Raw genomic sequence first — 12,358 nt, 5'->3', positions numbered from 1 at the left:
TTACTCAAAGACACTTATACATTCTTTGAATTGTATATGGTGTCAGAAACTTTCCACGTGAGGCCATCCTAAACGTACATGATATCGTGAACTACATAGCATTTGCGAAACTTCTTTTCTTTATAACTTTTTAATAAACAACGAGCGCCGGCTAAATCCTTCTGAGCGTTACTCAGGAGGGTAACCTTGACAACATATGTCAAGCCCAAGGTTATTGGAGGTGGGTGTGTTAATCTAAATAATTACCCTCGTTTCTTTTTTAATTTATTGAAATCACAATTTCCACGAGATCACACGATTGTAGTCCTTTCTTCTCCCAACGAGAAGTGACTCGTCAATCGATGCTGTTGAATCGACATCGTTTCGACGAATCATTTCTCACTGGGGTTGTTGGATAAAGTTCTAAGGGTAATAATAAATTTGTTTGCACATAAACGATTACTCGATCGAGACAGAAAAATGAAAATAAATTTCATTCTTCGAATAATAGATTTAATAATAGAGGAGAGTCCCCTATTATGAGAAAGGCTTCTAACATGAAATCGCGAGGTGTCTGCTAAATTAATAGGAATCATCTGTTGATTTCATTATAAATTTACTGCCTCTGGAGTGAAATCCGTTTAGCCGATAATTCATTGTTAGATCGTGCGTGTAATTGTTGCGAAAAAGATTCGTGAAATTTGATGTTGAAATCTTCGCTATCCGATCCGCGATCCGCAATGTGTGACACGGGCTTTAGGCTAGCTACGACGAATCTACGAAACGAAGCGTCAAATGTGCCGCAACGGCCGGACTCGTCGAAATCAATTTGTAAACAGAATATTTGATGTATATTTCGTAAAGCATTTCGTAACATAGAAATCGTTTGGCTTTGGTATTTGTTTTCGTAAACAAGGTCACGCGGCGCGCCGTGTTGTCACTCGCGCGGCGAGATTTGAGCCGGCAGGTAGAGGCCGGGATACGCTCCGAGTGTCGCCGCGTATTATCTGCCGAAGCGCGACGAGTGCTGGACGGACGATACCAAGCTTTAGCATCATTACGATTAGCTTGCTCGATTAATTGACCACCGCAATTAACAACCGTACGCATACTGGCTGGCTATCGAGGTGAGTATCTCGCGCGATTTGTCCATCCGCGTAATTGCAGCGAATGGAAATTATTACTTTACTCGCGGTATTTGTGCGAACGACATAATTAATGATTCCTTCAACGCTTAGATCCGAAGGTATCTCTCGCATCGCGCGCCTTGAATTTTTCGCCGAGATAAACGTAATTAGCTCGTTACTTTCAGATCGCGAGCGCGGAATGATAGACGAATCGCCAGATCGGGCGATTCGAGCGAAGGCCTGTGTCCACGACGCTAGAACTTGGTCCAAGTCTTAGTTTCGAGAAACGTGTAGCGAATCAACTTGCAGCTTTTATGGAATAACTGCAAATTGATTGGCTACACATTTCTCGAAACTGAAACTTGGACCAAGTTCTAGCATCGTGGACACAGGCCCTAACAGAGAGCCGCGATGTAGCGATTATTTATTGACAATACGTGTATTTTTCGCTGGACTTAAACGTTTGTAATACGTTACGCTCTGCTGAATTTCGATTGCATATCTCGGACGATTCTTAATTAGACTTAATTGGTCATTTTATTTCATTAGTCACTTTATCAACTTTACTTTCGGTTTTTTGCAAGCGGAGTGTCGCGTGTATGAAACAGGTTGGCCTCGAGTCGAACGGAGGGACGCACTTAATTAATAAATACAATCGTAATTAAGTCAGCATTTTAATATGTACCGTTGATATTTGTTTAAAGACCTCCATGAAATTTTATTCTTTTCATTAGCTTGAGTGGAAGAGCGTTTCAAGCGAATGCTAGAGCTTTGTATCTTTTTTTTTTCGTGCTGTTCTTCCGTCGCAACTATCCGTCGCGTACTATGGTAAAGTACGCGTCGCGTATGTGATTAACGTCGGAAGTGCCGTGCGATTATCCTATTTTAGTGATTAATATGCGCGATCATAATGAACGTGTTTCAGAGAATGTGTTGTGTGAATGCGACGAAGGAATCTGAGAGGAAGTGCCGAGCGACAGCGAAGCAACCGCGAAGTGAGTAAACTATTTTACATTTTATTTGCTTCATCCGCGGAATCAGCCGGTCTGTGTGCGAGCAACAATTATTCCTTTTGTATATTAACTGTTAAAGTCTATTTTTAAGCCTCCAAAGGGGTCGCTAAACACCGAAAAAAGATCTTATCGCGCGATCCATTCGCCTACTTTCTTTTATAACGTAAGAAATAGAAGAAAGTTCCCTATTATGAGATAGGCTCCTTATATGAGACAAAGGAGTTTCTGCAAAATTAATAGGCGTCGTCTGTTGGTTCCACCATGAATTTATTGCCCTTGGAGCGAAATTTGTTTAGTGGAAAATTAATTGTTCGATCGTGTAATCGTTGCGAAAAAAGATTTGTGATTGAATTTGGACGTTGAAAACCTACTACCTCATATTAAAATCCTATCTCATAATAGAGGACTTTCCCCTATATTATTATCTTTATTAATCAAATGTCATCACGAATGGAATTACTTACTCCATCCGAATTAAATATCCCACATATGAAAGTCCCAAGTCGGAAATATAAAAGGATCGTGAGAAAACCTGTCCGTTTTCTAAAGGTCAATTATTTTCGAGGCTATTAACGCAATTTACATATTTCTGTTTTATGGTTTAACGTAGTCGCAACTCCGCTGTTGCGCGTCGCATTGCGCCGGTGAGCGATGCATTGTTTTTTGTTGTATTTCCTCTATATCACTTGACGAGAAACAAAGAAGCGTTATTAATGCAAGATCCAATAATTACCTTCTCACGTGCGCAATATTGCGAAGTGTTTTACATACGTACAATGCTTTAATGATGTTTCACGAAAGCAGTCGGTTCGCTTTTTACAGCCAGCTAAGTGTACTGTCAGTTAATTTCTAATCAAATGACTATCAATCTGGCGGTGTGTCGAGATATGAGACTTTATTCTGCGTAACTCATTCGACACGCTTTTTTTTACATAAGATCCAACGACTATAAATACAGGTCTAAATGATTGATCGAATCGCTTACTATTACTTACTGTAAAACACTACGCTTATATTATTTACTATTTAATTTTTTACCGGCTTTGTTTCGATGGTCAAGCGTTGCAAAACAAAAAACGTGATCGCACAGATTAGCTACGTACGAAATATTGTATTGTTACTCAGGAAATTAAAGAAAATTGCTCTGAAGAAACAAAATAATAAGTGGTATGTAGCTTTTTAAAAACGACCTACACTGGCGAATATTTTTATTTCAAAAGCGACGTTTCGGTCCCAAATTTGGACCCTTTTCAAGTAATTTGTTCACACAATTGTTAATGATCTCATATCGTTCGTATGGCCAATATCATTAAGTTAGTGAGATATTAATAAAAAAATGATTGCACTTTTTGGTTGAAGAATGCAAAGTCAATTGAAGTTGCAGAGATGTGTGTTGGACGAGATACCAGATTGAATTGCTATCTTCAAAGATGCTCAACACAAGTTAAAAAAACGTCGTTTTTTTTTTAATAAAAACATTGCCCAGTGTAGGTCATTTTTAGAAACTACATATCGTTGGTTTTAAACTACTAGCGATATTAAATCTGTTTGCGAGTTAATAAGTGGTACTAGAATGGACTTTTCGACTACGTTTTGTATCCCTCGTGTAATAAAATTAACTTTTTATTCATTATTCCGGATCAATATACTGCGCCGATGATAAAAAATTGTGTTTAGTCCGTCATTGGAAGAAGCGATTTTGAGAGCCGACGACAAGTCGAGAGAGCAGAATCGATCGGGCTGGCAATGTAAATGAAATGATTGTTAAAATTCTAAAGCGCTCTCTTCATACGCGGGTCCTATACACTTTGTTCAGAGGCATCTCGCGTGGGTAAGGAGAGCGGATGCGCGTATCGAGCGATCGATCGATTGTAAGTTTTACGGGCCAGAAGCGTGGCCATTAAAATGACGCCATTAACGCGGTCATATTGAAACGGTCCCGGCCGCGTCGATGATGATTTGTCGCCGCGAGGGCAACCATGCGAGCGACAAATCTCGCTCGTGTGGCACATTGACGAGCATCGATAATGCGATACCCGATAATGACGGAGTACCGCCGATTATATCGGCCTCGTTAACGCACCTGCGTAATGTCCACCCTTGAAATTGATGCGCGAGTTAAGATGGTCGATTAATAACAAATTGCGGATGATGTCGCTTTAATGCTTGTCCGCAAAACTCTTCGCCTGCGGCGAGCCAGCCAGCCAGCCCGTCGCACGTACACACGCGACAACTGTACTTTTTAACGAGACGCGTTGCGTGAGAAACGATACAGGGGAAATGATCTCCGAAAGATGTCGCGATAATTTAAAATAATTAACTACGAGGAAAAAGATAATTACGTTGATTGCTCGCCGTATGAAATACCGGACAAAGATTCTCGCGTTAATATTATAAATGCGGAGATATATAATAATGTGGAGAAAGACGTCGCGATGGAGGAAAGCGACGTTCGTTATAATAAGAGAAATGAGAACGACGCTGTCCGGTCTCCCCCGCGAGGCCGCCGTTCGTGACGATCGCTTTATTAAATAAAAATCCGCGCGGCCGCGAGGAAAACGCGCGCGGCGGGCTCGAACTACGATCGGGGAGCGTGCGCTCACGCATTTGCGTGTTCGCACCGAGAGATTATGCTCGTGAAACCGAGCCACCCCCTTTCCCTTCTTTACCACGTTCACTTTCCTGCTCCGCGAGTCGACGGACTGGTTTCGTCTTAATCTTCTTCGACAAATCTCTCGCGCTCTCCTTCTCTCCTTCCACGGATAAAAGAAGGAGCGTGATACCGCGCGAGGAATGCCTCGGCCGCGCAATTTTAATGCACGACTTGCGTTTATGCATAGCGAAACACGTGCAGTCGTCACACGTGCAATTACTATAATACTCTGAATACATCGGAATGAGATACACCGTAATGCTTTCAATACGGAACGTAGGTATTCAGTTATCTTACGTTCGATGAGAGCTTAAGTTTTTTTAAACTTTAAGTTTAGAGCTTCAAAAATTGTTTGCGTCGCGCTTATGAATCTTTAAAACATGATTTCAGCAAGCAGAATTTAATTTTAAATTTGTTTTAATTAATGTGAACATTATTTATAATGAATAGAATTCTTTAGAACAAGTAATTCGTCGCAGGTTCTCTAAACTTCAAGTTTAGAGTTAAAAAATTTCTTACGTCGCGCTTATGAATTTTTAAAACACGATTTAAGTAAGCAGAATTTAATTTTAAATTTGTTTTAATAATGTGAACATTATTTATAATGAATAGAATTCTTTATAACAAGTAATTCGTCGCAAGTGCTCTAAAGTTCAGGGTTAAAAAAAATTCTTACGTCGCGCTTATAAATTTTTAAAACATAATTTAAGTGAGCAGAAGTTAATTTTAAATTTGTTTCAATATTGTGAACATTGTTTGTAATGACGAATGAATAATACCCTTTATGAGACGCAACTGTTAATAAAATGCAATAATTTAAACGTCTAATGTCGCTCGATATACATAGAAAGGTTGATGCGAAAATACTTAGAATGACTGGACAGTCGATAATTGGATTGGATATCGTTTCTCGTCCCGATGCCTCGGGCTGCCACATAAAAATTAGCGATTTCCTTATCGCGCCACGTAACGCGCTATTATTTTATCCTATGATTTCGCGCGCCGTATTGATCGGGTGAATAATAATTTAGCGTTTAAAAGAGTGCACGCGTAATTATGATGTATGATATGCATGTTATTGCCACTTGTCATTCATAAAATTCATTTTATATTCCGTCACATGTCATCTACAAAATTTATGTCAGCGATGCGATATTGCATAATTAGCCGTAATTACGTTATTACGCGTAATCCGCTGCACATAATGGTATTGATAATATAATGCTGCAAGATTACATTGTTAACGTAAATAACGTTTTGTCGAACCGCCTAATTATCTATGCAACGCGCCGAGCTGAATTTTTGCCCTACGCGGCGCGTAGCGAGCCGCGGACCGTTCGCGACCTAGTGAAACCCTGACCCACGAGGATTCGCGGCCCGTCGAGACACCGGGTCGAGTCGGCCGGGAGGCAATTTCGCGCGCTTCCGCCTTCGCGCGGGCTAAATTAAAAACACCACAATCGCGTCCCTAAATGTAAGGCCGCACAGTGACTGACGTCAACCGTTTAAGCGGCGATGTTTGCTCTTCCTGGGCATCCACTTAGGCGAGAGATCGCTTAAAAGGGCATAAAACTGCCGCGCGCTCGCGAAAGTCGCCCCGGAGCGTAATGCGTGGCTCTTTACACGCACATGCGTTACTCACCGGATGGTTACGGCGCGGAGGAGAAGAGAGGCGAGACGGGGCGAGGTGCGGTAGACCGGAAGTGGGAGCAATTAACGATATAAGTGGTTCGCTGGTCTCGGCGCGAGATAAGATCGGTTAACTCGAGTCTAGCTGCTTTTCTTGCGACCGCACGATGGGAAGATAACAAGCTCGAAAGAGGCAGGTGCCTTTTCGACACATTATACGTTCTTGCTCTCGTCCCGATCGTCCTTTTTCCTCCTCGCTGCCTCTCTCCTCGTAGCCTCTCTTCGCCTCGCACGTTTTCTGTACGCGCGCGCGCGACCCGCGTTATCTACGAAATAACTTTATTTACGCGCCCCGGCTCGTGCATTTGCATTTTATCAAACGGCGTGATAATCATGCCGGAGGACCCGCGGCCATTTTTCGAACGAACAGCCGGCTTTTAATATTAAGCAGGGCGCCGCGTAATTGGGATCGCGTGTGGTCGTACCGATGATCGATCTGCGCCAACACTCGATCCGATCGATCATATTTATTCATGCACGAATTATTTAGCGCGTTACAATATTCGTCCGCCCGGCGTAATTTATAGGCATGTGATACAATCGTTTATCGAAGCTGTTAACATCGTTAATTTCTTCATTACGAAAGCGATGATGGACATTTTCACGGGGTTTTCTCTCGCGTTAAAATAAGACTCTGCGGCAGTTTGAAGCGCGTTTCGTGAGGTACGTAAATACACGGGCGACACGATTGCCCACTCTTGTTGAAACTCACAATCGCACCCAGGAAAAAATTCGTTTTAAATGAAACAAATTTGTTTGAATTTTGACCTTACTAGACTTTTCGTTTCATTACAAAGAAATTATTTCTTTACCTTAACCAAAGTTTTATTTGATTGAGTTTGGAACCCGAAAAAAAATTTTTCATGCGCATCACAATTATACACTTATAAGTGAGCAATTTTTTCTTTAAAAAATTTTTCTTATAAAAGCATCTATCAGTCTATAAAATTATACAGAACTGTGTAGAATTGTGTAGAATTATATGTATGAAAATATACAATGTAAAAATATATATGGACATTTCATGTATAATTTTATATAATACTATACACGGAGAGAATTTTCTATTAAAACTTATCCCGAAAGTCATGTGATTGTGGGACAACACGGCATATCGAAGAATTTTATAAGAGCTTTGTGAAATTTTACCACACATTTTAGTAGTAAAATGTATGGTCAAATTTGAGAAGACTCTCATAAAATTCTTCAAAATTACGAGTACATTTGTTAGTAAAATGTATGGTAAAATTCCAAAAAGCCCACAAAGTTCTTCAAAATGCTACGTTGTCCCACGATCACGTGATTTTCAGGCTAAATTTTAAGAGAAAATTCTCTCCGTGTACATTTTACTGGTGGAATATATGGTACAATTTCCAAGAACGCTTATAAAGTTTTTCAAAAGGCCACGTCGTCCCACGATCACATAATTTTTCGGATAAATTTTAAGATAAAATTTTTCATCGGGAAATTCTAAGAGAATTTATATCTATTTCTTCAAATCTAGCAAATGTTTTAGTACAAGTATATAAAAATTTACTAGATTTAAAGAAACATGATTTCGATGTATCCCATCTGTTTAACTTAAAGAAATCTTCCTGGGTGCGGGAACTTTGTTCGACTCTTTCGGATGATTCTCTCCCGTCCGATTCTCCCATTCTCTCATTTATTTTAATTTTTGTAAGAGACAAGTATACAGACGACTTTTTAACGTTATTCTCACAAAATGGCGTACCCAAGTGCGTATAAAATTCGTTTGTTACGATTGCAAATCGCACAAAGTGTCAGAGTTCAAAATTAAAATTTTAAAGCCAAAAGTTTCTCAGCCGTACGCCCCTTACGTCGAGTCCTCTCGCTTACGCTCGCAATTTGAACGTCCCGTCATCGAACGGGCGAAGAAACAAAATGACAAAGCGATACGGGAAGCGAAGAAGGAACGGACAGGACGCCGCGTACTTCTGTTCCGGCGATTCTCCTTTGTCGCCGCGTTTCAGGATGCAGAAACCCGGCAAAAGCTCGATTTGACCGTGGGGTTAACCACATCCTCTCGCGCCGGGGCCCTTCTTCCTTTCTTCTTCGGTTTCCATCGGCGCCGCGGCTACCTTCGGCAAGCGAGCCGCGTGGAACCTTAACGGACACTTGCGAAAAGGAGGAGAATAATAAAACTGCTATTTCCTACCGCTTTCAGCTAATAAGCGCATCCGCTCGTCGCCGTAACCCGCAATTATACAAAGTGCGCCGATTGCCGCGCTCCGAGGAGACTCACCCTCAATCTCCGACGTGTATATCGGGGTAATATTGCTGTAATTTTGCACTTAGTGTCATCCGTCGAGTACGGCTGTCTTTCGAGTTGAAGCTCGAGTGAAAAGGCGACTCGAGATCGAATGATACGATCACTCTCATTACCGCTCGCCCCGGCGACAAATAACGACCGGCCGTTTAAGATCTTCTCGCCGGACGGGTTTATTACGCGGCGCAAATCTGCAATGCAAAATCGCGACCGCGTCGAAAATGTTTAGAGATCCTCGCGTGGCGAAGGTCGGCTGTTTCAGCGACACGCTGCGTGCCTGCTCGCGATATAACGCAGCCTTTAACTTTTACGTTAATCGCTTAACTCTTCCCGCGATAAATCCGGAGGGGAGGGGGGAGGGGGGACATTTATCAAATCGTAATTGATTTAATTACGACTTAATTTATCACGAGCTTCGTTCACAATAGCGTGTACAGCCCGTGATACAAAGTGAAAAGGATGTGTGAAGGGATAGATAATTTTTGCGGCGCGCACCGTATAAATTTGCATTAATCAAAAAGCAACAAGTACGGTTTGTACTCGGTTAATTTATGATCTCTCTCAAGGAAAATAATCGCGCGCCGCGATTTAACAATCGCGGCGACGAGCCGCGTGAGCAGCGGTGACGTCGCGGTATCGCGCCGGATATCGTGACTTGACGTCGCCGCGCGATTAAGAATTTCCATAAACTCCTCGCGCCGGTCCCGCTCTCTAAAAGTCAATCAGTGGATTAGGTATCACAGTGAACAGTCACTGATTTTCTGCTAGTCCTACCACTGCGACTTTTCAGTGGCATACTTATTTTATTCACTGCACCCACAGAACAAATTTCCGGATCCAATGCTATTACACTTGAATGTATCATAAAATAGGGTCGATATAGCGCCAATCGTATTTATTATAGAGAGAGGGATATTTTTATCTTAAATTGGTCGGGGGAAGAAGGCCAATGCGAGCCAAACGCAGATGATTGTGCGAAAATGTCCAATATGGAACTTTTTATTGAATTTGTAATTTAATCAAACGTTTCGACCCATTTTCGGGTCCATCCTCAGTGAGACTAATATAGATAAAAATACTTTCGGCGGAAAAGGCAGGCGACGCAATATGAGTTGCTGCTGAGGACCGAAAAGAGGCGAGAGAGGAAGATGATCTAATGGGGATGGTAGTCTATTGTAGAGAGAATTTGGCGGCGCAGTACATAATGGCCTGTGTCCGCGATGCTAGAACTTAGTCCAAGTTCTAGTTACGAGAAATGCGTAGCCAAACAACTTGCAGCTATTCTATAAAAGCTCGATTGGCTACACATTTCTCGGAACTTGGACCCAAGTTCTACCCAATCAGAAATGACTCGTCGATCGACGTCGAAATCGTCATATTGACATTGATTCGACATCGTTTCGACCATGGTGTAAAGATACAAGGTGAAGCAATCTGGTGGATGCGCAGTGCCAACCAATCGGAAGTGGCCCAAACTACCGAATTGACCAATCAGAAATTTGTCCCAGCCTTAAAACTGCAAATCATTGCGGTTGAACTGCAGGAAGAACCAATTAGCAATTTGCCCCCAAAATTGGTTACATGCGCAATGTTTCACCTCGTATCTTTACACCGCATGGATCAAACGACGGCGATAAGGAGGAGTGTTGGAGCGCGGTTGGAGGAAAACACAAGGCGGCAATGAAGGGACGAAAGGATGATGGCACTTTGAGCCAGCTGGAGGAAGTAAACAGGTGTTTTCAGTGACGATCCACTGATTGACTTCCAGAGAGCGCGTCTCGCGGGAGGAAACGCCGTCGGCGCAAATGACCGTTGCGTACACGCGCTCTCGAATGCGCACAATGGTATTCGCAGCGACAGACACCGTCTCGGCCGACCGTGTCCGCCGCTGGGGAAAATCGTTAGTGCCCCGGCAGCGGTGCGGCCGACCGCTAATGGGGCCCAAATTAATTTCACGTAATTGTGGGTACAGAGCGGTGCGCGTCCCCGTCCGTCCGCCCGTCCCGGCTACCCGTTTTACCCTAATAGGAATAAAATAAGCCCTTATGCGGGGAGGCGAGAGTGCGAGAGCGCGCGCGCGTCCTCCGCAACATAATTGCACCGGCGCGGCGGCCAACGGCGGAAATAAGCAAACGCGATTAAGCCCCGTGCACACTGTCACGCTCCCCGGGTTTCGCCTTCGACGACGACGTTATAAGGGTTTCGCCAAATTACACGTCGCTGAACCGCGCCGAAATTTTCGACTTAATGGGACACGCGCGGGACGAGGGGGGGGGGAGCGGCCGTGCGCCGCGTAATGACCGCCGCTACGTTGCGCCGTCGTTCTTCCGTGAAATTTGTCATCGGGACGTAATTCCGGAAACGGGCACGCGAGTATTCCTCTTCCTCTTCTCCTTTCCGTAATTGGTAATTGATATCTCGTGCGGGATCGCGATGTTTTAGATGTATTTTAGAAAGTCCGCTCGGAAATTGCGCCTGGATATTCCGAGATTCGCGCGCGTGACTCGGGAGTAAATCGCGATAATGTACTTTCGACAAAATGCGTCTTTGCGTAAGCTCGGACGTGTAGGTATCGCCGACGTTCCAGTCGCGAACGTGTAAAAACCCAAGACCCAAGTTGTTTGCGTCTCACGTTACTGCGAGTAATTAACTTGGACGCTGCGTTCACAATGCGGTTCGATAATTAAATTTTGAAATTAAGTCCTGAATTTCGCTTATCCTCTCTGATTATAAACCCTGGCCGTGTATTTATGCCCGGCGGAAATTGTAAAGCGAGGATAACGATGTAGCAAAACGATACACGAAACTCATCGAGGCCTGGCAGAGATATACGTAATGCCGTAGAAAGTAAAGCTTTAATTGCTTGGAAGTTTCTACTTCGTGGCGCAAAATCATCATCATGTCATTAATGAAATTAGCCGTTATTAAGAAATATTTCGAGTAATGACTGTTTTGAGTCCCGTTATCACTCAAAAGATCAGAAAAAGGTGTGTGAAAAGCTACTGACTCGACTAATTAATCATGTTAATTGATGAGTCCAGATGTGAAAGAATACGAAAGATAAACTCCGCAATAAGTCGAATAATGGCGTTTGATGTTTTATTCAAAAAAGACTTGAAATTGTTTAATTATTATGCCCGGAGCAGCTCCGGAGGGAAAAGATTATGGATTAACTAAAATTACTTACCGCTCAAGGGGCAGTTCGAAATTATCCTCGAACGTCGATTGCGATTTGGGCTCGGTTCTCAAGAATGCGCAACTTTCTCTGGTAAGCTTCTCGAATAAAATGCGAGTTGCGCAAAATAATTGGACGCAATTTTACTCTAATAGTCGCAAAATGAGTGCACCAAGCGTTCACTTATTCGCGAATGTTACAATATGCATCATCGCGTGAAAATGTCCGGAGAGCCTCGGGCAATTCGTCTAAACGCCAATCTAGTCTACTTACATTATGCACAGAGTTGCAAATCGAACGTTAAACGAAAAGGCTCGGCGCTTTCGTGACGGTCGTAACGTCGGGAGCAAGCACCCTGCATTTCTTCTCGCGTGAACCAATCTCCAATTGCCTTTTATTATTTCTTCATAAGCACTCGAATCACTCGATAAACGT

The 12,358-nt window shown here is 42.9% G+C and overlaps 1 protein-coding gene across 2 annotated transcripts in view; it reads left to right on the top strand.

The window, feature by feature from the left end:
* The first annotated feature begins 725 nt into the window (after nucleotides 1-725).
* Nucleotides 726-12,358, top strand: part of LOC105565465 — a 69,256-nt gene continuing 57,623 nt past the window's right edge. The window contains exons 1-2 of one of the 2 annotated variants that reach the window (XM_012018704.1): nucleotides 726-1,106; nucleotides 2,032-2,101. In XM_012018704.1, the coding sequence (XP_011874094.1) occupies nucleotides 2,035-2,101 (67 nt within the window). In that variant the 5' untranslated portion in view covers nucleotides 726-1,106; nucleotides 2,032-2,034. Of the gene's footprint in view, nucleotides 1,107-1,927; nucleotides 2,102-12,358 lie in introns of those variants that run through there. The other variant, XM_012018703.1, reaches the window with a different exon arrangement.

The sequence above is a fragment of the Vollenhovia emeryi genome, unplaced genomic scaffold, assembly GCF_000949405.1.
Source record: "Vollenhovia emeryi isolate VEMERY1.0 unplaced genomic scaffold, V.emery_V1.0 DF939152.1, whole genome shotgun sequence".
Taxonomy (NCBI): Eukaryota; Metazoa; Arthropoda; class Insecta; order Hymenoptera; family Formicidae; genus Vollenhovia; species Vollenhovia emeryi.
This window is presented reverse-complemented; position numbering and strand designations above follow the sequence as displayed.